The sequence below is a fragment of the Lemur catta genome, chromosome 10 (assembly GCF_020740605.2).
Source record: "Lemur catta isolate mLemCat1 chromosome 10, mLemCat1.pri, whole genome shotgun sequence".
NCBI classification, from domain to species: Eukaryota; Metazoa; Chordata; class Mammalia; order Primates; family Lemuridae; genus Lemur; species Lemur catta.
The window spans coordinates 23,652,718-23,674,939 of NC_059137.1; the positions used below are offsets into that span (position 1 = coordinate 23,652,718).

At 45.6% G+C, this 22,222-nt stretch overlaps 1 protein-coding gene across 3 annotated transcripts in view; it reads right to left on the reverse strand.

Annotated features, from left to right (window-relative positions):
* PALM2AKAP2 (PALM2 and AKAP2 fusion) overlaps window positions 1-22,222 on the reverse strand; it is a 307,655-nt gene that overhangs the window by 187,488 nt on the left and 97,945 nt on the right. For all 3 annotated transcript variants that reach the window (XM_045562526.1, XM_045562525.1, XM_045562528.1), the window contains exons 4-5: window positions 3,424-3,538; window positions 2,516-2,537 (exon numbers count right to left, since the gene is read on the reverse strand). In XM_045562526.1, coding sequence (XP_045418482.1) covers window positions 2,516-2,537; window positions 3,424-3,538 — 137 coding nt within the window. The remainder of the gene's footprint in view (window positions 1-2,515; window positions 2,538-3,423; window positions 3,539-22,222) is intronic.

Sequence of the window (22,222 nt, forward strand, 5' to 3'; positions counted from 1 at the left end):
TTGTTAGTTCTTAGTAACAATAGTTGGTTGATTCTAAGAGGGTCTTGGCAACTCAGGGTCTTTGAAATCAAAGAAAGAGAAAATAAAGAGACATCCCAAAGTCCTTCAACTGGGACGTGTTTGAGTTTTACCCTCAGCCCACAATGTGACCTGCGCTTTGATCACATTCTGGGAAACCCATGCTCCCTCCCTCAAACTTCTTTCTTTGCTAATAGATGTGGTGTGATGGAGAGAGGTCACCCCAGGGTTGGTCATAACCACAGAGGGCAAGAATAATACATAATTCAAGGTGACAGGTAAGACCACAGAAACTCTTCCTTGGGCTGCTTCTTAGGATCCCTAAGACTTCTGCATCCTCCTAAGCCTGAGCTCCCCATCCTGGAAAAAGGTGATAGAGGACAGAGTCCGAGGGCGACTTTCTCTGCAGGGTCTGTCCAGTCGTGATCAAGTTCCTCTTTCTTTCTCTCTTTCTTTCTTTTTTTATTTTTTATTTTTTGAGACAGAGTCTTGCTCTGTTACCCCTGCTAGAGCACCATGGTGTCATCATAGCTCACAGCAACCTCAAACTCCTGACCTCAAGGGATCCTCTTGCCTCAGCCTCCTGAGTAGCTGAGACCACAGGCATGTGCCACCACATCTGGCTAATTTTCCTATTTTTGTAGAGATGGGGTCTCACTCTTGCTCAGGCTGGTCTCGAACTCCTGGCCTCAAGCAATCCTCCTGCCTCAGCCTCCCAGAGTGCTAGCATTACAGGTGTGAACCACTGCACCCGGCCCATGATCAGGTTTCTTACCACCTCTATGAACTGCTTAGGCGAATGGGTGAAAATAGTGGAGATTAATGCAGGAGTAAATGAGAGGAGAAGTTCGGGGTGAAAATGAAAGAGACGGTGGTGAGAATTTATGACATGGCTTCATCTTTGCTTGTAAAGAAGTCACAGATTATATACATCCCCACTCCCCACGCAGCCTTTTCAGGGACATAACATGCAGGCTCCTTCCCTTCCCTGATTATCAGAGAGAAGTCTAGAGAAGTTCCTGATTTGAGAAGGGAACAGAAAAAAGAAGTGAGAGCATAAAAGGGCAACGTGCACACATCAGGATTTTAGGTGTCTGTAGGTCGATATCCCAAACCCCATCCCTGCCCTGACTTACTGCATTATTGCTGGTCATGTGAAATGTCTCAGGTCTTCCCGAGCACCAGGGAGACCTGCTATCCTCTCCATGCTGCACCCCCAATTCCCCAAGGCCACCTTCTCAGTCCATGCCCTGCCTCCAAAGCACAGAACAAGTGCCCTGATTTGGTCACACCCTAGAGAATTCCTAGTGCTGTTGTTGATCCTCTCCTCCTGAGTCACTGCTGGCTTGGCCCTGACTTGTCCCTGCCTCCATGCACTCAGAACATGCAGTTTAATTTAGTACCTTCCCAAAGATCACCCAGGGAGCCCAAATCCAGATCTCAGGCCTTTCCCTTGCTGGGAAAAGAAAAAATCACAATATCTTTTTTGCCAAAATCAGAACTATCCTTAGTGAAAATATCTTTGGCTAATCCAGAAAAGCCCATCATACATCTCTGCATTATTAAACTTCCCCCCACCCCATATTTTTCCAAATGACACGAGAAAACACTCAATGCTAACTCATTCTGGCTCCTAATCATCTTCCTAGTCTAGAGACTGATCTTGTAAGAACCAGGTGAGCAGATGGTAGCTGGCCCTTCCTACAAGTCCCTGCATTGGAAAGCAGGTACTGCTGAGGAACATGCAAGCAGGCTTCATGGGTTTGCAGCTGAGGTCAGGGAGCAAGATCAAGGGTGAGAAGTTCACCTTCCAGGTTCACCTCCCACAATCCAGGTGAGGAGAGGAGAGGACAAGGGCAAGGTAGGGAAGGAGAGAAGCAGAAAGACCTGCTCCTGCCAGGATGGGGACAGGAAGCCAGGGCCCTGCTCCCCCTTCATGTGCTCTCAGCCAACTATCCCACACAGGGAGGGAAGTTCTGTTCAGCCCTGTTTCCCTGGAAGACTGGAGAAACTACAGTTTTCTGATTCAAAAAAAGAGAAAAAAAGGAAAGAAAGAAAAAAAAAAAGAAAGAAAGAAAAGAAAAAAAATAGAGGTCCTAGAAAGATTTCCTAAACACCAAATGCTGACCTTCTGGGTTGCAACCTGGGGACCTAACCACCAGGACAAAAGAATTCATTCCCGCAAGGGACCTGGCCCTGTGTTTGAATACTTCCTTGCTGAGCACCTTTTAAGAGAGGCTCAAACAATGAACCTTTGGGGCCTAATGGGAAGGAGAAGAGCCAGGCTAATTTTGTAAGTGAGTCAAGAAACAGGTTTTGAAAAAGAGAGGCGGGGAAGACTTGGAACATGGGCCGCCTCCGTGCCCCGAAAACAGCACTTCTTCTGATGCCTTTACAAATCAACACATCACGTCTCCCAGGGAGCCCGTGTTAGTGAAACCCCCTAAGCTGACCAGGATAAAAACATTGCTCTACAGTCAGGGCAGCGAGCACTTACCTCCATCCGTACTGGAGAAGCCCTGTGGAAACAAAAGCAGGGCAGAGCGTTACCGCACGTGTGGGGAGATCATCTGCAGTCACTCACCCAGCCTTTGCCCCAGGCCTGGGCCCAGCATCTGACGGTGCCGGCCAAACCCAAAGCTCTCTTTCCTTCTGGACCACTTGTTTGGGATCCCAAAATCGAAAGGAAGGGTTTACCGTTCTCCCAGGAGAGATTTATTTTAAGGACCTAGCAAATAGCCTCAGTTGTGTTGGAGAAGTGATATCAGAAAGTCTCATCTTAAAATCGATTTCATTAGGTTGCTTTTCTGTCGCTGATGGGTAGTGAGGGAACAGGAGTCACAAAATGGGGGCACGGCTCTGAGATGTCCAGAACCTACTGGCTCTATGGACCCTCTACTCTTCGCTACATGACACCATCTGCTTTTATACACAGTAAAATTTCTTGTAATTACACTCTCAGTATTTGGAATTCATAACCATTTCATATGGTATCACCTCTGGCCTTTTTATAAAGCAAAGACTCAGACGGCAAAGTATAATTAAAGCCACAGAGAACATGTTTAATCTGCTTAATAGAAATTGGTTTTAGAATTCTGGGTCCAATAGGAGAAGACTTTTTGGGCAGCAGGCAAATAAGGGCTTTGGGCAGCAGGCAGGCGGGGACAATCTAATGACGCTTCTCTAGGTGTCCCGGCAGGCCAGGTGGTCCCACACCTGAAGACAGGCCACGCTCAGCTTCAGGACAGCACCTGGTCCTCACACACCTGCCCCTTATCGCACAGAGCCCATGGCTCAGCCTCCTCCTCATCAATACCTGCCGGCCTGCTCTCCAGCTGGCACCGTTCTGCTAGGGCTTACTTCCCCACCGATATAATTTAGAGAAATCACATTTGTTTTCTTCACCTTCTGAAAGTCCTTGAAGGATTTTTCTGTCTCCTTTAGTTTCTCTAGGATGATTTGCTCTTTGGCAGATATCTGGGACTCTTCGCTTTCTAGCATTTGTATTTCCTGCTCCAGCCTGGAAAACACACAAACAGAGGATAAGTTACTTTATTGTCCTGCTACCCCTGGGCAAGAGAGCAGCTCCTTCCTGCTGGGCGATTTGTACCTTCCTGGCAGCCTCCGTTTTACATGACGCCGAGGAGCCAGGCCAAGCCTTTACATCCCAGAGACTCCTGCATTTCCAGCTCTGCCATGCGGCAGACATTGGTCAGCGGAACCCAACCCAGAGCTACCGCCGCGGGTTCACAGCCACCACTTTGCAATATGAGGTGACATCTCCCCTCTGATCCTATTCATGTGCACATTTCTTATTTGGAGGTAGATTATTTTTACATAGCACGTGACATAGTATCTCAGGGAAAATAGCTCCATATCCTCCCAGAATAATGGCTCTTCCCTCAGGTTGGCCAAAAGGTAAAGGGCCATTCTTGCTCAAAGGAAATATTAATATGTTGCCAAGAAAAGGCAGGTGGCCAGTACCCTTGGGAGCCTGCTGTCCCCTCCCTCAGTGGCCTGGCTTCTTTCTACTGCCTACAAGAGCAGAAATGAAGGAGACAGATGCAACTACCCCTATCCTTCTGGAACGTTCCTCAGTTTTCATAGCCATCCTATGTATTTTCTGAAGGGGAAATTTCATTACTGCCAGGAGACTCTGGGAATAGTCCAGAACAGCAGCTATAGGTAAGATCTGGGGGAAGTCTCCTTCAGTGAGCCAACGATAATAACCATTAGCTTTTATTGAGCACTTATTCTGTCTGTGCCAGGAACTGAGCTAAGAAGTCACATGGATTATTTTATTCAAACTTCCCAACGACCCTGTGAGTAGGGAATCCCCATTTTCCAGATGCCATCATTAAGGCTTGGCAAGGTTAGGTGACTAGTTTACTGTTGCTGAGCCTTGAAGCAGGGATTCACGCCAGGAGGTCTATCTCTCGACTCTGCCTCTAACCATTGTGCCAGACGCTCACTGCATGGGCTGTACAGTATTTCCCACATTCCCCGCCTTGTTAAACATTGCATACGTTGGCATACTAGGACGGCACTGTCATGCAGCAATGTCTTGGAGAAATGGGTGTTTCCCTGGTAAAAGACTCCAGACTGCTGTGCCTCTTGAATTATTTGGTCTGAATTTGTTTATTCATTCAATCACTTATTCATTCATTTTTGCTTTTGGTCTCTTCCCTCCGTCATGCTAGAAGCTTTGCTGCTGAGTCTGTTCCTGCCTATATGCTAATCCCTTCCCTTGCCCCACTCCCTTTCCACCTTTTAATCTGCTTTTGGGAACTGGTTAACCAAGTCTGTTAGAGTCTTAGGAGTTCATAGTGAGATCTTATGAGCAGAAAGGAAAACTAAGACATAGGCATGGATTTATTTAGGGATGCACTGTACGCATAGGAAACCTTTTCTCCTCCCTTCCCAGGTGTCAGGAAAATGACCTCTGTAGGGGTGAGATTTTGCTGCAATTACTCTGGGCTACAAGGACAAGCCCTATATCCAAATGTACCACCTCCAAATGAACACAGCTTCACATATATTTACCATTTCACTCAGGGTAAAAGTGGAAGTCTTACAACTTCTAAGGCCCTACACTATCTGACCTTCACTCTTACCAACATGCCTATTTTACTTTATGCTTTAGCCCACAGAGAGCTACTCTTATTTGCCCACACATACCCTGTGTTTTTCCCTCATCCAGGAAACTTATCTCAAACCCTTAACCATTCTTGAAGTCTCAGCTCAGATGCCACATGCCATGAGGCTTTCACAGATTTCACTGCCAGGAAATAACATCACCCTCTGCTGAACATTTCTTAGCACATGATTTTGATCTATCAGAGGTCATACCAAGTCTACTATATGTTAGAGCCATGGTTCTCAACTGAGGTGATTTTGCCTCCCTCCTCCCCTGCAAGGTTTATTTGACAAAGTCTAGAGATACTTTGGTTGTCCATAACTCAAGGGGGGTGAGACTAGTATTACTGGCATCTAGTGGGTAGAGGCCACAGTTGCTGCTGAACATCCTGCAATGCACAGGACACCTCCCACAACAAAGAATTATCTGGCCCCAAATAGCAATGTAAATTATTAATTTCCTCTACTAGATTGCAAATTCCTCAGGGGGAGGGCACAAATGCTCAGTATATCTATGTTGAATAAATTTAAAAAAGCTGAACCAAGTTGCACAAAAGTGTGGCTCAGCCATGATAAGACCTTCAGAATTTTGGAGACCAGGGTAAATTCTTCAGCAAACTTTGACTTGAGAGGCTGTGTGTGGGCTGAGATGCAAACAAGAATCTACAGAAGAGGGGCCAAGCAATGTAGAGATGTGAACATAGAGATATAAAATTTATTTGCTGTTCCAAATGTTCAGCAAAATCTTCTACACACATCTGTGTAAATTATTCTGGGGTGACCCAAATAGAGAGATATGAGTGTGAAATAGGGGCGACACGCATAAACTGAACTAATCCAATGGGTGGAGGAGCTCTGGACTAGAGGTTTCCTATGTAGACTGGATAATAATACCAGCCAGGGGGGTTCTGAGCAGATTTTATTTAAATTTCAAAGGACAGAGTACTTCAACAGATATTTAGGATCTGTGGCAGATTTTATTATTTTCAAAAACATTCCCTCCCTTCTTCCTTTACCACTGTGGGGAGGGTATAGACCTCCCTGACCCAATGATGTGGATCTTGACCACGTGATCTGCTTTGGTCTCACATTGGTGGGATACACCTCCCTGTCCCTTGATGTTGGCCTCAACCACATGACAATGAGATGTCAGTAGATAAGACACAAACAGAGGCTTGGAAAGTGCATGCCCAGTTGAGCTTGTCCTCTTGTACCTTTGCCAGCACCAAGAGAAGAGCTTCTCTGGGCAACTGTGGCCCCTTTAGTCAGAAAGAACTGACTTGCCCGGTCGGAGCTGTGCCTGAAATTACAACCACTCAGCTGAGCCCAGCCAACATCAGCAAACACCCAGACTACTCACAAAAGTGTGAGCAAGAACGAACGACTTTTGGTTTAAGCCACTGAGTTTGAGGGAGTGTGTTATATGCCATTATTGTAGTGATAATTAACCAATACAGGTCAAATATATATATATGTATGTGCATTTTATAATATAAGTATATATATCCTAATTATATATGTATAACCCAATAATTATATATTCTAATTATATAATATATATTTATATATCCCAATAATACCTGAAGCTAAAAGATTAGAAAAACATAAGCTACCCTCTCCTCCATTCCTCTGATCCTCAGAGAAATCTGGAGGGAAATAAGGCAATCTTTCATAAGGACCAAGACTGAGAAAACAGAAATATTACTGGTAGTTGTCTCTGGGTAATGAACTATAGGAGATTTTAATTTTGTTTTTATAATTTTCAATAATTTACCAGTTAAAAATTAATCCTTTACTTATCTAACCAGAATAAAAACAATAAATTGCCTTTTCTAAATACCTCCTGAGGCCTGGTGCTGAGAAGGCAGCATCTTACAGCCATCACATAAGAGAGAGGCCAGGGCCTCAGCTTCTCATGTGTCCAGTGAAATGGACACACTGGAACACCTATTTAAACTCAAAACCAACATTTATTGAGCTCGTTTGGCCGGACTCAGAGCTAGGCACTACAGAAGATTCTACAATAAACAAGATCCAGTTAAAAATGGCTGCCAAAAAAAAAATGGCTGCCTCTAAGGAACTCACTTCTTCCGGTGTAGCAGCCCAAAGTGGTTAAGAATTCTCTGTGACCTGATGCCCACTGGCTGGCCTGTCTCCATAGCCTGCCCAGGCCCTATGGGTTTCAGGGTTCTCAGCTATATAGTTCAGGTGCTAAAGATTTGGGTCATGATACTGCGTAACTGAGAAGGAACAGAGAGAGACAGAGGGAGAGTGAAAAGCAACGAAACTAAACCTTTGCGATAACAACTGAGTTTCACCCCAAAGGGGAATGAATGAAGGAAATGGACAGTTTATTTAAGTCTAAGCAAGTCAGATCCAAGTAGCAGATTTTTTTACAAATGCACATGTGGCCTCGGGCCAGGTTCTGAGGGTGCTGGGCAGCCCAGGCCGCTGTCTTTCTCAGGTAAACCCGAGTCCTGGAACTCAGGAGCTTCCTGAGAAACAGTGTCACGGGGTTAACAACAGTCATCCCAGCCGGGCTAGAAATACCACTGTTTTGTAGTTTCATGACTGAAATCTAATACAGCCTTCTCTGGAGGAGCCAAAGAGATATTGCTGTGCTAAAAATAAAGAATGGGCAGGAAGTGTAATTTATACACAAGGTTAATCGAGGCTCTGTAGGCTGACAGGTGCACACAACAGTCTCTGACCCGGCTTGCTCAGTTCCTTCTGAGCAAAAAGCGAACTGCAATAAGCCATAAGGAAAGGTGACACACTGCAGCTGTGTGGGTTTAATTTACTGGTGATGAGGTTGCAACCACAGCCAAATCGTCTTACAAAATCCACCTAACCCCAACAGACCATCCTCACAGTTAAATACAAGGGACCTCTGGCTCCAAGAAGTGCATCGATCATTCTCTTATTTCAGAATTCATTTATACATTCATCCATCGAACTTTATGCAAACTTATTCTCTGTACCAGGCACTGTGCTGAACAGAAATAAATCAAACACAGTGTCTGCTCCTAAGAGTTCTTGGTCAAGTAATGAGGACAGCCACATGAACACATAAATTACAATAAAATCCAAAACGAGTGATAACAAAGGAAAGAATGATGACTGTTGTAGAATAGTCAGTGCTCCTGGGAGTTTGTGGCAGGGACTCTAAATTGTCTGCCCAATATGTATGCTTTCCCTCTTCCATACTAACAGAATCCTTCATTTGTTAGGGATAGCAATGTGCCCAGGTGAAAAAGTACATAACCTAGCTTCTTTTGAAGATAAAGTTGGCCACAGGATAGCTCTGGCCAATGAAGTGTAAGTAAAAGTTGGGAAGGACTTCCAGAAAGCTCCTTAAAATGGAGGGGAGGGTTGACTTAAGTGGGATCTGCCTGGTGCCCTCTCCCCTCTTCCTGCCTCATACCAGGCCCTGGTGCTTGAGAGATGTATTGGTTTCCAACTGTTGCTGTAACAACCACCACAAACACAGTGGTTCCTAGCAATATACATTTATCATCTTACATTTATGCAGGTCTGACATGGGGGTCACCAGGCTAAAATCAAGGGGCTGGCAAAGTTGTGTTCCCTTCTGGGAGTACTAGGTGACAATCCGTTTCCTTGCCTTTTCCAGCTCCCTGAAGCCAGCCGCATTTCTTGCCTCATGGTCGCTTCCTCCATCGTCAAAGCCAGCAACGTTGCATCTCTCTGGCCATTCTTCTGCAGTCACCTCTCCTTGTGACTTCTGCCTCTCTCTTTCTCTTTTAAGGATCCTGTGATTATACTGAGCCCACCCAGATAATACAGGATAATAATCTGCCTCTTTTAAAGTCAGCTGTTTGGGAACCTTAATACCAGCTATAAACCTTAATTCCCCTTTGCCACATAACCTAACATGTTCACAGGCTCCAAAGCTTAGGATGTGGACATCTTTGGGGGTCCAATATTCTGCCCTCCATAGAGGATATGATGTCAGAGGCAGATCAGTCATTTTGTTTCCATGGGGGCAAGAGTATGCTAAGGATGGCTGAGTTAGCAGAAAGAGAGAAACTCCCTGGGTCCCAGGTGGCATGATGGAGCAGCCACACCATCTCTGGAATATCTAGCTCCAGATTGCTTGTCATGGGTTTAAGCTACCATTGTGACCACAGTGGAAAGCAATTTTCAACTGATACAACCTGGTGAGAAAAACCTGACTGAGCAGGTGATATGTTAGCTGGGCCTTGAAGGATGAATTTGCCAGGTGGAAGAGAGAAGAAAACGGGCCAGGCAGGGGAGGCAGCATGGGCCAAGACCCAGAATATCAAATGTCCCTGCTGTCACCCAGAGCATGTGGCCTTGCATGGCCTCTTCGTCATAGCCTGCTCTGCCCTCCCGCTGCATGGCTCAGCACCATGCCTCAGGCCTTCGAAATTCCTGTTCCCTTCCCAGTGGCTCAGTTCCTTCTTTCCCTCTGCTCTGCCTTGTCTGGCCCTCAAATACCTGCCCTCAAGGCTCTGCTGAGAACCTACCTTCCTACAAGGCCCAAACAAAGAGAGGGGTGGATAGGGACACTGTGCCACTGATTCTCTAGTTCCTGTTTCCCAGATCCTCTGCTACCCCTCTGCCCTTACTTACAGGAGCCAACAAATTCTCCCTCTGCCTGGGTGTCTGCCAGTTGAATCTAGAAAACTATAGATTAATACAACTTGGTTTCCAATAGTTTTACTGTCTGGAGAGGGTGTTGCCTATGAACTCAGGTGGACCTCATTTTTCTTTCTCCATCAATGATGATAATAATAATTCTCATACTAACAATTCTAATATTGTTTTTGTTATATATGTAGTTATGTATGTAATAACATATGTAATAATGATTAGGATTATTAAGTGCTCAATGTGTGCAAGACACTGTTCTAAGTGTTTTTACAAGCATTATAATATTTAATATTCACAATATCCTACAAAGTAAGAAAATCTCTAACTCCCATGATACAGATGGAGGAACTGATACATAGACAGGGCATTGACTTGCCCTGGGTCACAGAGATGATGTGGGGCCTGGATCGGGACCCTGGTGGTCTGGATGGAGAACCAGTACCCTTTGCCACTATCTTGACTACCTCTCAAGACCACTCCCTCTTCCCCCCTCATCCCCTCAAGAATGTGCAGTGCAACACTCACAGAACCACAGGTCAGACTGGGAGTGGAAGCCATGGAACCTAATTGCTCTTCAGAAGCAGGTGCCTGTCTGGCCAACCTGTGCCCCAACCAACAGTTACCTCCCCTCTGCTTGCGATCCTCCCCGCACAGGGAGCTCGCCATCGCTCAGGGCAACCCATTCCCTCTTTGGACAGTACTGACCATCAGAATGCTCATTTACAGATTTGGCAAAGTTTCTTTTCCTGCAGCTTTCACTAATTGTCTGAGTTCTATTCCTTGGAAATGCAGAGATCCATTTCAGTAAATGCCATGACTGGCAAGAGCTCCACTCTGGGGAATGGGAAGGCCCAGGGCAAATGGAACTTACTGTCCGTGGTGGAGCACGGGTATGAGCTGGGGCCTGGTAGGGGGCTGGGGAGGGGTGGGAAGAGAAGAAAAGGAGAGGAGTGGAATGACCAAGGGGAAGGGGGATTTCTGGGCTCCCTCACGGAGTGAACTCAGCACCGACTAAAAGCTGAGCAAAAGGAGCAGGAAAGAAATGTTCCCAACATCCTCAGGGGCCTAAGTAAATTCCTGAACAAGCTCTAAGCAAGACCAGCATCTTCCTGACGGTGGACTGAGCCTCTGTCACTTCTCTCACTTACTCACTGCCCTGAGCCAAACTCACTGCCACTCAGCTGACATGAATTTGAATCTCAGAAAGTACTCCCAGAATAAAAGACAATGCCGACAGACCGGCCAAAGGTGTTTAATTCAGACCTGTTCTCATCTCCTGAGCTGCAATTTCACAGTTGAGCAGTCAAGTGGGGTGCCTGTCTCCAACCTGCCAAAACAAGGACCTCAGGAAAAACGAGGTTCTGCTGAGAGGAGAGGAAAGCTACCCACATCTTTATGTATTCAGCACAAGTAAAAATGTAAAGGAGACTGTTAGTTGTCCAATTTCCATCCTCGCCTTCTTCCATAGGAATTTATTTATAATTCCTACAGCTGAGCTGTGTGTATGGCCACACAGAAGAAAGTCCACATTGCCCAGCATCCTTGGTAGCTACACGTAGCATGCTCTGGCCAAAGGGGTGTAAGTAGTGTTGTAGGGCAGCTTCTAGAATCTTCTTTAGCCCTTTCTTCTTCAGCTTTTCCTTTATCCTTTGTCTGAAAGGCACCTGTGTGCAGATAGAGCTCTAACTGCCATCTTGGACACTAAGGACAAGGACCAATCCTTAGGGATAGGAGAGAGATAAGCTAGAAGAAGCCTGGCTCCCTGAGGAATTCACAGGGCACAGCCGCCAGACAGCTCTTGACTGTAAACCTGTGGATTTTTACTGGATGGAGAAATAAACATCTTGTATAAGCCACTGTGACTGTGGATCTCTGTTACTTACATCCACATCTCATCCTAATTCATACAAGATAATACATATTGTTGAATTTTGGATTAATGAATGCTTTTAGAAATATGCTGAGGATTTGGGGTCCCAACTAATCAGAGCTTGGAGCCTTATCAATGACTCAGCAGAAGGGAAAAAATAAGCAATTCATTACTGCCAATCAACCCTCATAAATGAGGCACTGGCCAAGGCCCTGTTGCACCCAGAGAGTCAGCAGGGAAGTTTCCTACCCCTTGCACAATTATACTTATCCACGTCTTACCATCTCTTTGGTGTGCTGTTTTGTGCCAGCCTGACTCCCAGGGCCTTTGCCAGATGAATTACATCAGGATGACCCAACATGTGGCTATCTATACCTTTTAAACACTTTTCCAGCCTTGCAGTGCAGTGAGCTAATCCCTCCTATAAATAAGATTTAATAACATGGAGCTCACCCGTGACCTTGAAGTTCAGTTATATGGTGGCAGCAGACGCCAGATTGTATGTGGTTTAGAAGTGAGCGTGGTGACAGAGGCTAAGGTGTGGGCAGCTGTGAATTTGTCCTGCCCAGCGTACCTCCCCCTTTTCCTTTTGGGAACCACATCTAACTCCTTCACTGGGGAAAAAAATCTCTCTGGGGTTCCTTGTGGATTTGGTGAAACTATTGATCAGAGAGCCTAGGTTCCCAGCCAAGGAATGGAAATATCACTAAGCTAAGCCAAGTGGACTCTTGCTCTGCTGTCTCGAGAGAAGTGACCCAAGAATGGAAAATAATTGAGGGTGGTTCATTCCCACAGCAGGGCTCCAAAGAGACTGCCCCCTAGTTCCTGCTGCCTAGATTCCCAGCTCTGCCTGAACCCTGATTATCTGACCCCTCCTTTCATTCTAAGAATATTTAGCCCTATCTATCTATCTATCTATCTATCTATCTATCTATCTATCATCTCTCTATCTTAATACCTCTTTCTATATGCTAGACACAGCATTGGGAAGAATATTGTTTGTTTTCACACAAATAGATGCTACAACATTCATTTTCCACATTTCAGGAAAACAGGGCATTTGTTTCTATGGCACTCCCCAAATATTTTTCATTTGTGACTCAATTTGTAATGAAACAACTTCCTTTTATTTGGATGAGTCTATCTGGAGTCAGATCGGCAGATCATTTGGTATTTTGCTATGAAAAAAAGGTTAATGGCCTTTAAATAAACAGAGGATTTCCACTTCTCTTTACGAAAGAACAGGACCTTCCTTGACTGTAAAGTGTCAGTGGAAACTCAAGCCCATTTCATTTTTTTTTTCTCACGTCATCCCTGAGATAGAAATATGGCAGAGAAGAGAATGGTCTCTTTAAGAATTCCTAAGGTCCAGCTCACATCCTTTCCCGTGTTGAAGAGCTCCTCGTGGCTCCCTGTCACCTCCTTCCTGAACCCAATCAAACTTCTTAGGCTGAAAGGTCACAGCCACCATGCTCTACTCTAACCCCTTCCCAGGCTCACATCTTCCTCTGTGTTCCAGCCAAAACTGATTACCCGCTGCTGCGTGAAAAATTCCCAGAATGACTCCTCACTCTCAACGCCATCTCCTGAAAACAGACATCACAATAAAAGCCCCAACTGAATTCTGTCTTTTTAGTCATGTTTTCCTTAAGTCCCCAACCTGGTATGTTCACTCCTTCTGAATCCTCATAGCATTTGTACACCCTGCCTTCTATTAGGGTGTTAAAAATGCACTTATCCTCCCCAACCCTACCTGCACCACCCTTCTCCCACGTGTAGGCTTCCTGAGAGATAGAACTATTATACATACTTTTTGTTACTGTACTTCATATTCTTCTCTGTACATCCAGATGCTCAGTATATATTTGTTGAGTGAATGAAAAGCAAAGCAACACTTTTAAGGGATTCTTTAGTGAAACCAACTTGGAGATGGTGAAATGAAATATACATTTTAAAATCTTAGCTTGGTTTCCCTACTTTCCCCCCAAATACATGAATTTAGATATTCAGTGAGGAAAAAAAGAACATCAATATTGGACTGATTTACATCTTGATCTAAGTATACAGCTGAGACGCGGTAGCGCTTTTTGTTACTGATTGTGGTGCAATCAGATTTGATCCCAAATAAATATACACGAAAACTTTTCTCTCCAAAAGTTTTCTTCAGCCGAGAGACCAGCCTCTCTCCCTCCTTTTCTCGTGTGTTCATTCCATCTGGAATCACATGACTCACACGCCAGCAGAATCTGTGCAAGTGATTCCTGCTGCAGGAAATCATTTCCAAGCTTGAAACGAGCACTGATATCTTGGGTGTGACTCTTATGTGAGTCTGTTTCATCAGAAATAAAGAGTTCTGATTACAGGAAAGCGAGACGATCTCCTTTCAAAGCAGTATTTTTCTCAATAGCTAAAAACCTGTCTTTCCCAGAAACATCTCTTTTCCCAGGAAGAGGAAAAGTCCCATCCAGGCCCTTCTGGCCTCCATCCTGTGCCTCTGACTCTCCTGGTGACGGCCAACACCCCCCCACCTGTGCACACGAGCTTGGGCAGTCCCCTCTGTGAGGTCACACCATCACTTATACCCTCTCCCCCGTGTCTTCACCTCTTTCCAAGATGCCTCCTTTCTGTTAGTCCCTAAACAAGAATGATTTCTGTGCATCCTAAAAATAAGTGAACTTCCCTTGACCCTGCATCCTGTCTCAGTGCTGGTGAATCTCTCTTCCAGATTTCTCTAAGGGCAGTCGCCTCTTGCTGCCTCCACATCCTTACGTCCCAACCCCTCATCAGCCTCACTCCACTCTGCCTTTGTCTTCACCGCTCTGCTGTGTCTGCTCCTGGTACAGTCCATGACATCCTCACTGCCAAGTCTAACAGGTCCTCTGCAGTGTCCATCTATTTGGCTTCTCCCTTCTTTAAACCACTGTTGGCCACTCCTCCTCTTCCCCTTTGGAGGCCATGACACCTTATTCTCCACATGGACTCTTCGTCTTCCTACTCTTTCATTAATTATTTGGTTCATTTTTCTTGCTCAACACTTAATCCCTGGCTAATCACACCTGACCTCATGCTTTAATTCCTACCTAACATGCTGAAATCTACCCAACCTATATCTTAAGCATCTCTCCTGAACTCCAGCCTCTATGTACAACTGCATGTTGAGTGTCTCCACCTGGATGGTCCACAGGCACCTCAAACCCAACACAGGCAAGACCAGACTCATCTTTCTCCATAGAGCTGTCCCTCCCCTGGCATTCTCTAGTTCGGTTGCTAGAATCGCCATCAATCCATTCTATTTAGGATGGAAATCTGGATATTATCTTGACCTCTGACTTGCCCCTCTCTTACAATCACTGCACACTTACATCACACCAGCCACTAAGTCATTTAAGTGGCTTATTAGCCACTCAGCCAATGTGCCCCACAAATCTCTTTCATATCTCCTCCTTTTCAGCCCCAGTGTAGGCTCTCTCTTTCTTTCTAAATGCCTGTAATAACCTTCTAAATGCTCTCTCTGCTTCTACACAGTCTCATCACCCTCAAATCCAGAAAGTGCCCGGACACCCAACAATGGGCCTCCCCTTCTGCAAACCCCTCACATGCTCTCTGCTAAAGCTCCTTCATGTGACACCCTCTTAGCCTCTCATTTACCTCCAGGAATGACAATTTCCTTGTTTGCCCCAGTGTCTTTGCTCATACCACCCCCTCTGCCTGGATTGCCCTCATTCTTTCCCTTCCCCTTCCCAAGGGTAATTTCTATTCCTTTTTAAAGAATCTTCTCAGGTACCATCTCTTTCTGGAAGTCTTCCCTGGTACCTTGCCCATGAAAGTGCCCTTCCCCTCTGCACCGTATCTCATGGACATAATTTCTCTCACCAACTTCCTCCCACTGTATTTGCAAACCTCTTGAGGATAATTACCATCATTTTAAAGTCTTTCTTTGCATATGGCTTCTAGCATCTAGCTAGCTTGCATCTAGCAAGCAACCTGCCTCAACCAAAGGTCTCAGTAAATGTTGGTTGAGTAAATGAATGTTTCAGTGAATGCATAAATTGTTTCTCAACTGGAAGTAGCCCCCAAAACAGACCCTTTGGCTCAATTCTTTCAGTCAAACATGATTTCTAAAAGAGCAAATTCAAATTAACATCAACCCTGGACCTAGTAAAAACAACTGATTAAAAAGACACTTGTCCTATTTTCTTTCTCTGTGACAGGATAATGCAGAAGGTAACTGCTGTGTTTTCTAGGCTTTGGATTCTTTTCCCCAAATGCCACAAATATATAATTCATCTGACCCTTTTCATGCATGTGTGTGTGTGTGTGTGTGTGTGTGTGTGTGTACTATTCTTATACACTCTGGGGTATTCCTATTTACTCTCACCTAAATCAAACCATGCGGAGAAGATACACAGATACGCAGAAATTGAGCCAGAATGAGGGACAGTCGGAGCATTTATTAATTCTTCATTTCGCCCTGTGATTCTCTCTGAGTTCACCCCTCCATGCAGGAAGCATCTGGGCTTTCACACCAGATTGTGAAAAGTTGTTTATGCGGCACATTCCTCTCTTCCAAATCCCTATTTACTCATTGTTTGTGCCTAAATCCAGCACTCTGCGAGAGTGTTCCTGCTGAGTTAGACTTTCCCACTGGCCCCTGTGTACACGTGTGTGAACGCATCCATATGGCCTCAGCCACGGCTTTCCTAAGGGTCTACACTGGGGATGATCAACACATTTTGCCTGCTGTCCATACTGGAGTTTACTCTGGGGAGACTGGTGGTGCTTTCTAGATACTTGAGTTAGTGTCTTAATGAGTCATTCATTGAAAAAAAAATGGTTAATGTCCAGCAATAGTAGTGGTAAAAATAGCTCACGCTTATTGAGCATTTACCATGCCAGACAATGCCAAACAATGTGCTAAATGGTTTGTAAGCATTATTCAATTCTCTGCACTTTGCAAAATAACTGCTACTATAATCCACAATTGACAGATGAAGAACTTGAGGCAGGGAGAGGTTAAGTCACTTATGACCTTCCACGAGGGAATGGTAGAGCTGGGACTCAAACCCAGGTCTGCTTGTGCTAGAGCCGAGGATATTAACTGCTACCCTGTGCCGGCTCCTACTCCAGAGGTTTTCAGCCAGGGCTGGGGAAACTGTGGCCTTTTGATTTCAAGATCGTTCTTTTTTAAGCACCAAAGGAGGTAAGAAAAGCTTCATCTTTTTCTGCTGCACCCCTTTGAATAAAAGGATTTGTTCTGTAAAATCTGGATTCAGTCAAAAGGCTGCACTTAAAGGACCTAGAAGGCCACATGTGTTGTCAACATCTTGATCAAACAGAGCTGCTCTGGTTGAGGGGAGAGGTGACCCGGAGCTTCTCTCGCTCCATCTCTCACCTCAGCTTGCCTTTCCATGGGACAGAACAGGGGTTGGAAACCACTGCTCTGTGAAAGTGGAAACAGCATCTTATGTATTGCCATGGCCTCCACAGTGCCTAGAAGAGTGTCTGTACACAGCCAGGGCTCAATCAATGTCTACTGCAGGATTATAGTTCTGAAAACGAGCGTTCCCTCTTACGGTCACCTACAGCATGGGCTTCCATGCACTGCCCAATAGGATACCAAAGGACAAACAGCACTCTGGCCTTTGAGCCATCAAGGGGAGAACGGTGGCCCTCTGGAAGGCCCAGAGGACAGCTTCATTGTACCTGAAACAGAGACTCAGAAGGAGGTCGCCATGGGGTATTATGGCCGGACCCAGGACGATTGGCAAATCCAAACTGATCTTTCTAAAGCGAACTTTGTCTTAGGTTTGGTTTTTTTCAAGTCACATTTTCCATGCTTGACATTACCAGGTGACAGTTCCTCCTCAGTGGAGAAATTTACCATCCCACTGGGATAATTCCAAAGTTATTCTAAGAGTTCCTGCTCCAAACAGATCAAGCCAATCAGGAAGCTCCCCAACATGGCTGGCCCAGAGGATTGTTCCCCGCTCGGACACTTCCTGCTATTGTTCTCTGTCATGTCCTCCGAGGCACAGCCACGGAGCCCTGCCCCTTCCTCTCAGGAGCTGAAGGCTGCAGCACGGCTGTGGGTTAAGGAATACTAGGCTCAGAGATCAGGTACTTGGCAGGGAGAAAAGGGCCTGAAATGAACATAGGGCTGGTTCCTGGCCCAGGCATGCCAGCGCAAAAACCACAGAGCTTAAAACACCCAGAAGCATGGGTCTCTCCGGCCTTGGAAGAGAAGTTTGAAGTGTTCTGGGTCATTCATTTATGTTTATCGAGCATTATGAAGGAAATGTTGAGCTACATACAGTGATAGTTGCCTGGTCTCTACTTTTGAGAAACTCACTGTGGGATGGGGGAGGAAGGTATGTAAAGCATCACAATGCAGTGCTCAGTACAGCTCAAATTGGAAGTCCAAAATGCCGCAGGACTTGCAGAGAAGAGGATTGGCCAACTCTGCTCAGGGTGGAGGCAGGGCAGGAGGGCAGGAGCCTGAAACATGTCAGCAGGATCTTGAAGGGTGAGAACAATTATCAGGGCAGACAGGTGTTTAGAAGGCATTTCAAGCCAAGATGATAACGTGGACAGCAAAGCTCTGATGCAGAACAGGACAGGGAGGGTCAAAGAGAGGGAGTGAGGATCTCTGTGGGACAGACTGAGTGCACTCATGATAGGAAGAGAGTGAGATGGACGGTCAGGCCCAAGATGTGACGGCTCTTGAAGGCCACACCAAAGAGTCTGATCCTGGAGGCAACAGAAAACCGTTTAAGTTTCTTTTTTGTCTGTCTGTCTATGTGTTTGTCTTAAGAAAGTGAAAGGATCAGCTACGCTCCAGAGAGACCACGCCAGCAGCTGTGCAAAGAACAGATGTGGATGTGCGGGAGAGGCGTGGAGTGAAAGCCTAAGGACCAAGTGGGAGTCGTCCAGGCAAGAGATGGTGAAGCCAGGCATGCCACAGACTACTGTGGGAAGCAACAAGGTTCTATTTATGGATTTTTATGCCATAATGACATTGAGGACTTCCTAAGTCAACCTTTTTGCATTAGTACAGCCCCATGGGATGGGCTGAAAAAAATCAGCAACATGAAATTGTGGAACGATGACCAAAAGTAGAATGCGGTTGCCCAGTGGCTAGAGATTGCGCGAGGTTAGCAAGACCCCCGAGATTTTCCTTCTTCCCCTTCCCGCTCACCTCTCAGCCACGTCCCTGAGACGGCCCAGCCGTCCCAGGCACCACAGCGCTCCTCTTCTTGAGGAGAGGGAGGAAATAGAACTGAAGCTGACCATTTCTTCTCCCTTTGATCATCTACGGTAAAGTCTTGGCCACGGCATGAATTTGAGCCTCGAGACCCTAATTTAAAATGTTCCCCATGGATTGAAATCGTTTCCAGTCCAAGGAAAAGCAGCCCCTCAACCTACTGAGCTACATCACTGCCCTCCCCTGGCTACAGCAGGACAGGACTTGGAGTAGTGGACTAAAGGATTATCACGGAGTGTGAGAAAATGCTGAGGCTTCTCTCCCGTACAGCCAAGAGACTGAGTTAGCTCAGTGTTGGCACCTGGGAGGGTTCCAGGTATGTCACAGCCCTGCACTGGTGGTTTCCCATTCACGTTCATACGAGCCTCTCTGGCATCTCCCTGTTATTTTCCTGCCTTACAGATGTTATACAGTAGAGACGTTTTGTCTTGAAAATACCAGCAAGAAGGCCCTATGGGGCCTTTTGCAGTGACACAGATGGTTTTGGGGCAGAAGCCCCTATGTCCTAGCCCGGGCTCCTGCACATCTGACTGTGGCCTGGAGACTGGACAGGGACAGGGACAGGGACTAATGGCCCTGATGGCTGAGCCCACCTGGCCTGAGCACTGGGAACGCTCAGCTTAAGGCAGCTGAGCGGGCAGGCCACTGTTCCACTACATTTATTACGGGGTTTCAAGACAAGAACTTTCGGAACTAAAAATAAAGTTAAAAATGTTCTCTGCTGAACTTTATCCCTATAGACTTATCAGCCCTGATTCTGTTTTACAACAGCTGTTATGTTGAGAATGATACAGATTTCTTGGTTTTTAAGTCCAAAATGCTCTGTAAGTGTAGAAGTTTCCTTACACCGGAAGCCTGCCAGTGGGAGCCTCAAGAGACAAAGTGATTCACGTAGGGATCAAAGCCTGAGTGGCAAAGCATTACTTAAGCCAGATTAAGTAGCTTTCTTACCACACGGAAGTGGCTTGCATCAGGTCCAAAGAAAAACAATGCCACTTAAAATTTATCCAAAGACTCGTGCTTTTAATTGAAGCCCTCTGTCAAAAAGATGATCTGATAGGCCACTTGAAATGTGAGCTCTTGGATATAGAGACAGTTCATCATGTTCCAAAATAATAATTTTAAAAAACGACCTGCCTCTTCCTGCTGGTTTGGCTTATGCAAAATTAGCACTGGCCACCTCCGTGTTCAGCAGCGGTTTCACCCTGGAAGCTATCCTACCGTCCCCATCATTTCTGGATCCCGAACCTATGGGAGAATTACCTGCTGAAAGCACAAGGAAACCTCACTGCAACCCTCAACCACAGGAGAGTTCAGGGAAGACTAGATGTGTTTCGGAAACAGTACAGGCACCTCCATATAGATTTACACAGAGACAATGACCTGGGACCCACAGTAAATGTTTTCATGTGATTGAATGATCACAGCCTTCTGGGCACATATGAGAATTCTCATATTCCCATGAAACCCAAACTCTAATAATAACAGTAAACATTTGTGCAATGCTTTTGAGTTTACAACATCCTTTCACAGAAATTAGGGATTATTTTATTCCTGTGTTATAGATAAGAAAATTGAAAGAAAAGAGAGTCATGAGAACCTAAACACCTTTCATGCCTCAATCTGATTTTCTCCTCATTTATAAAATGGTTATAATGATGCATATGGAAGCGATACTTCAAAGTCACGACGTTTAAATGAGTTATGTTTAAAATATCTCAGAACACTGCCAGCCTCTGTGGAGTCAGTCGTATCTAAATGTTTGTTCTTCCTTTCCCTTCCAGTGCTTTTAAAAAATTTAATTTAAAGAGTAGTCTGTTAAATGCTGCATTTACAAGATAAACCAAACTGTACTATTTAATAGAATAAATTCAAATTTGTCTTAATATGTGCCTTGTGGCCCAGAAGATTCAGGAACATCCACAGAATCTTATGTTAAATCACTTTTCCAGGGGCTGTGAATAAATTCTATCATTTGAATGCTAAAAGGGAAATTAAAGTATGGATTATTGGCTGCAAGGATGATGAAAGTTAAGATTGTGTGTATATGTACCTGCCCCTACATGTTTAAAAAAAAAAATCAAGAAAACCGGACTCAAGTTCCCTACATGGGAGAGGTTTATGTGCACGTGGGGGGCCATCTAGTGGTAGGAAGAGCCACATTCCACTAACTGAGGGAGTAGGTTTGGGACTTTAGGTAAAGCTTCTGGGAGAAGATTGATTGCTGTCATTCTGCAGATTTGGTATTGTGTATTTTACACCAACATTAAAATGTCCACAACCCTAAATGCTTTGTTCCCTGCTCTCAAAGGAACAGTGCACTTGTCCCTAGTGCTGTGTGCAGAATCTCCACCTGAGCCGTGTAACCTATGAACCTAACTAGTTCTATGCTCTGTAACAGGGAGAGAAACTGGTTGAGAAGGATCTGAGTTCGAGCCTTCAGGAAGGTGGCTGGGAGTATTGGAATCATCTTCACTGAGATCATTGTTTTTGGGGGGGACTGTGTGATAAATGGGCTATAGTAGGTGCCCCAAAAGGCCCATTATGAACAAGCCAGCCAGAGATACTGTGGTCCAGTATGGCCAAGCGCTCCCAGCACACAAGCCTTCCCTGCCATCAAAGGCCAGCCATAGTGCTGATGCGACCCTAAGGCTCATGGCTCTTCCCACTTCCAAAAAGCATCAATAAGGCCCTGCACAGTGTGCTCCTCCCTGGCCCCTCCTGCAGCACGCTTCTCTAGCACGTGTGTCCCCGCCCCTTTGCCTAAGGGTTCTTTCATCTGTACATCTGGTAACCCAGTGACCTGGGCTAGGAAGGACATCTGGCTCATGAGCTCAAGCCCAGGAAGAGGCTCATGAAGTCTATGAGCCCCCAAGTGCAGAGACTGGGGCCCCTGTCATCCCAGCAACCCCAGCACCCAACACATGGACCCCGCCCCCCCCGGACAAAGCAGCCCTGGGAATCTGAGGAACTGAGTGGGACCTGTACCCATGGGGGTGCACACTTGCTCCACTCTGTTCCCCTCTCATCTGGACCAGGGTAAGAACACAGCTACGTTTCCTATGGACAGGGAGTTCCCCCCAGAGCAGGAATCAGTCATGTGCATTTTTGGATTTCCAAAGTCCAGCCAGGGCCAAGGGCATAACAAATGTTTGGGAAGGGACAGTTAGGCTCTGCTATTTGGCCGTGGGGGCCTCTACTCTGAGGAGTGGATGAGGCACTAAACGAGTTCATAAATGCACTCTTTCTTTCAAAGAATCAAACTTGACAGAATCAGCACTTCTAAAAGAAGTCAATGATGG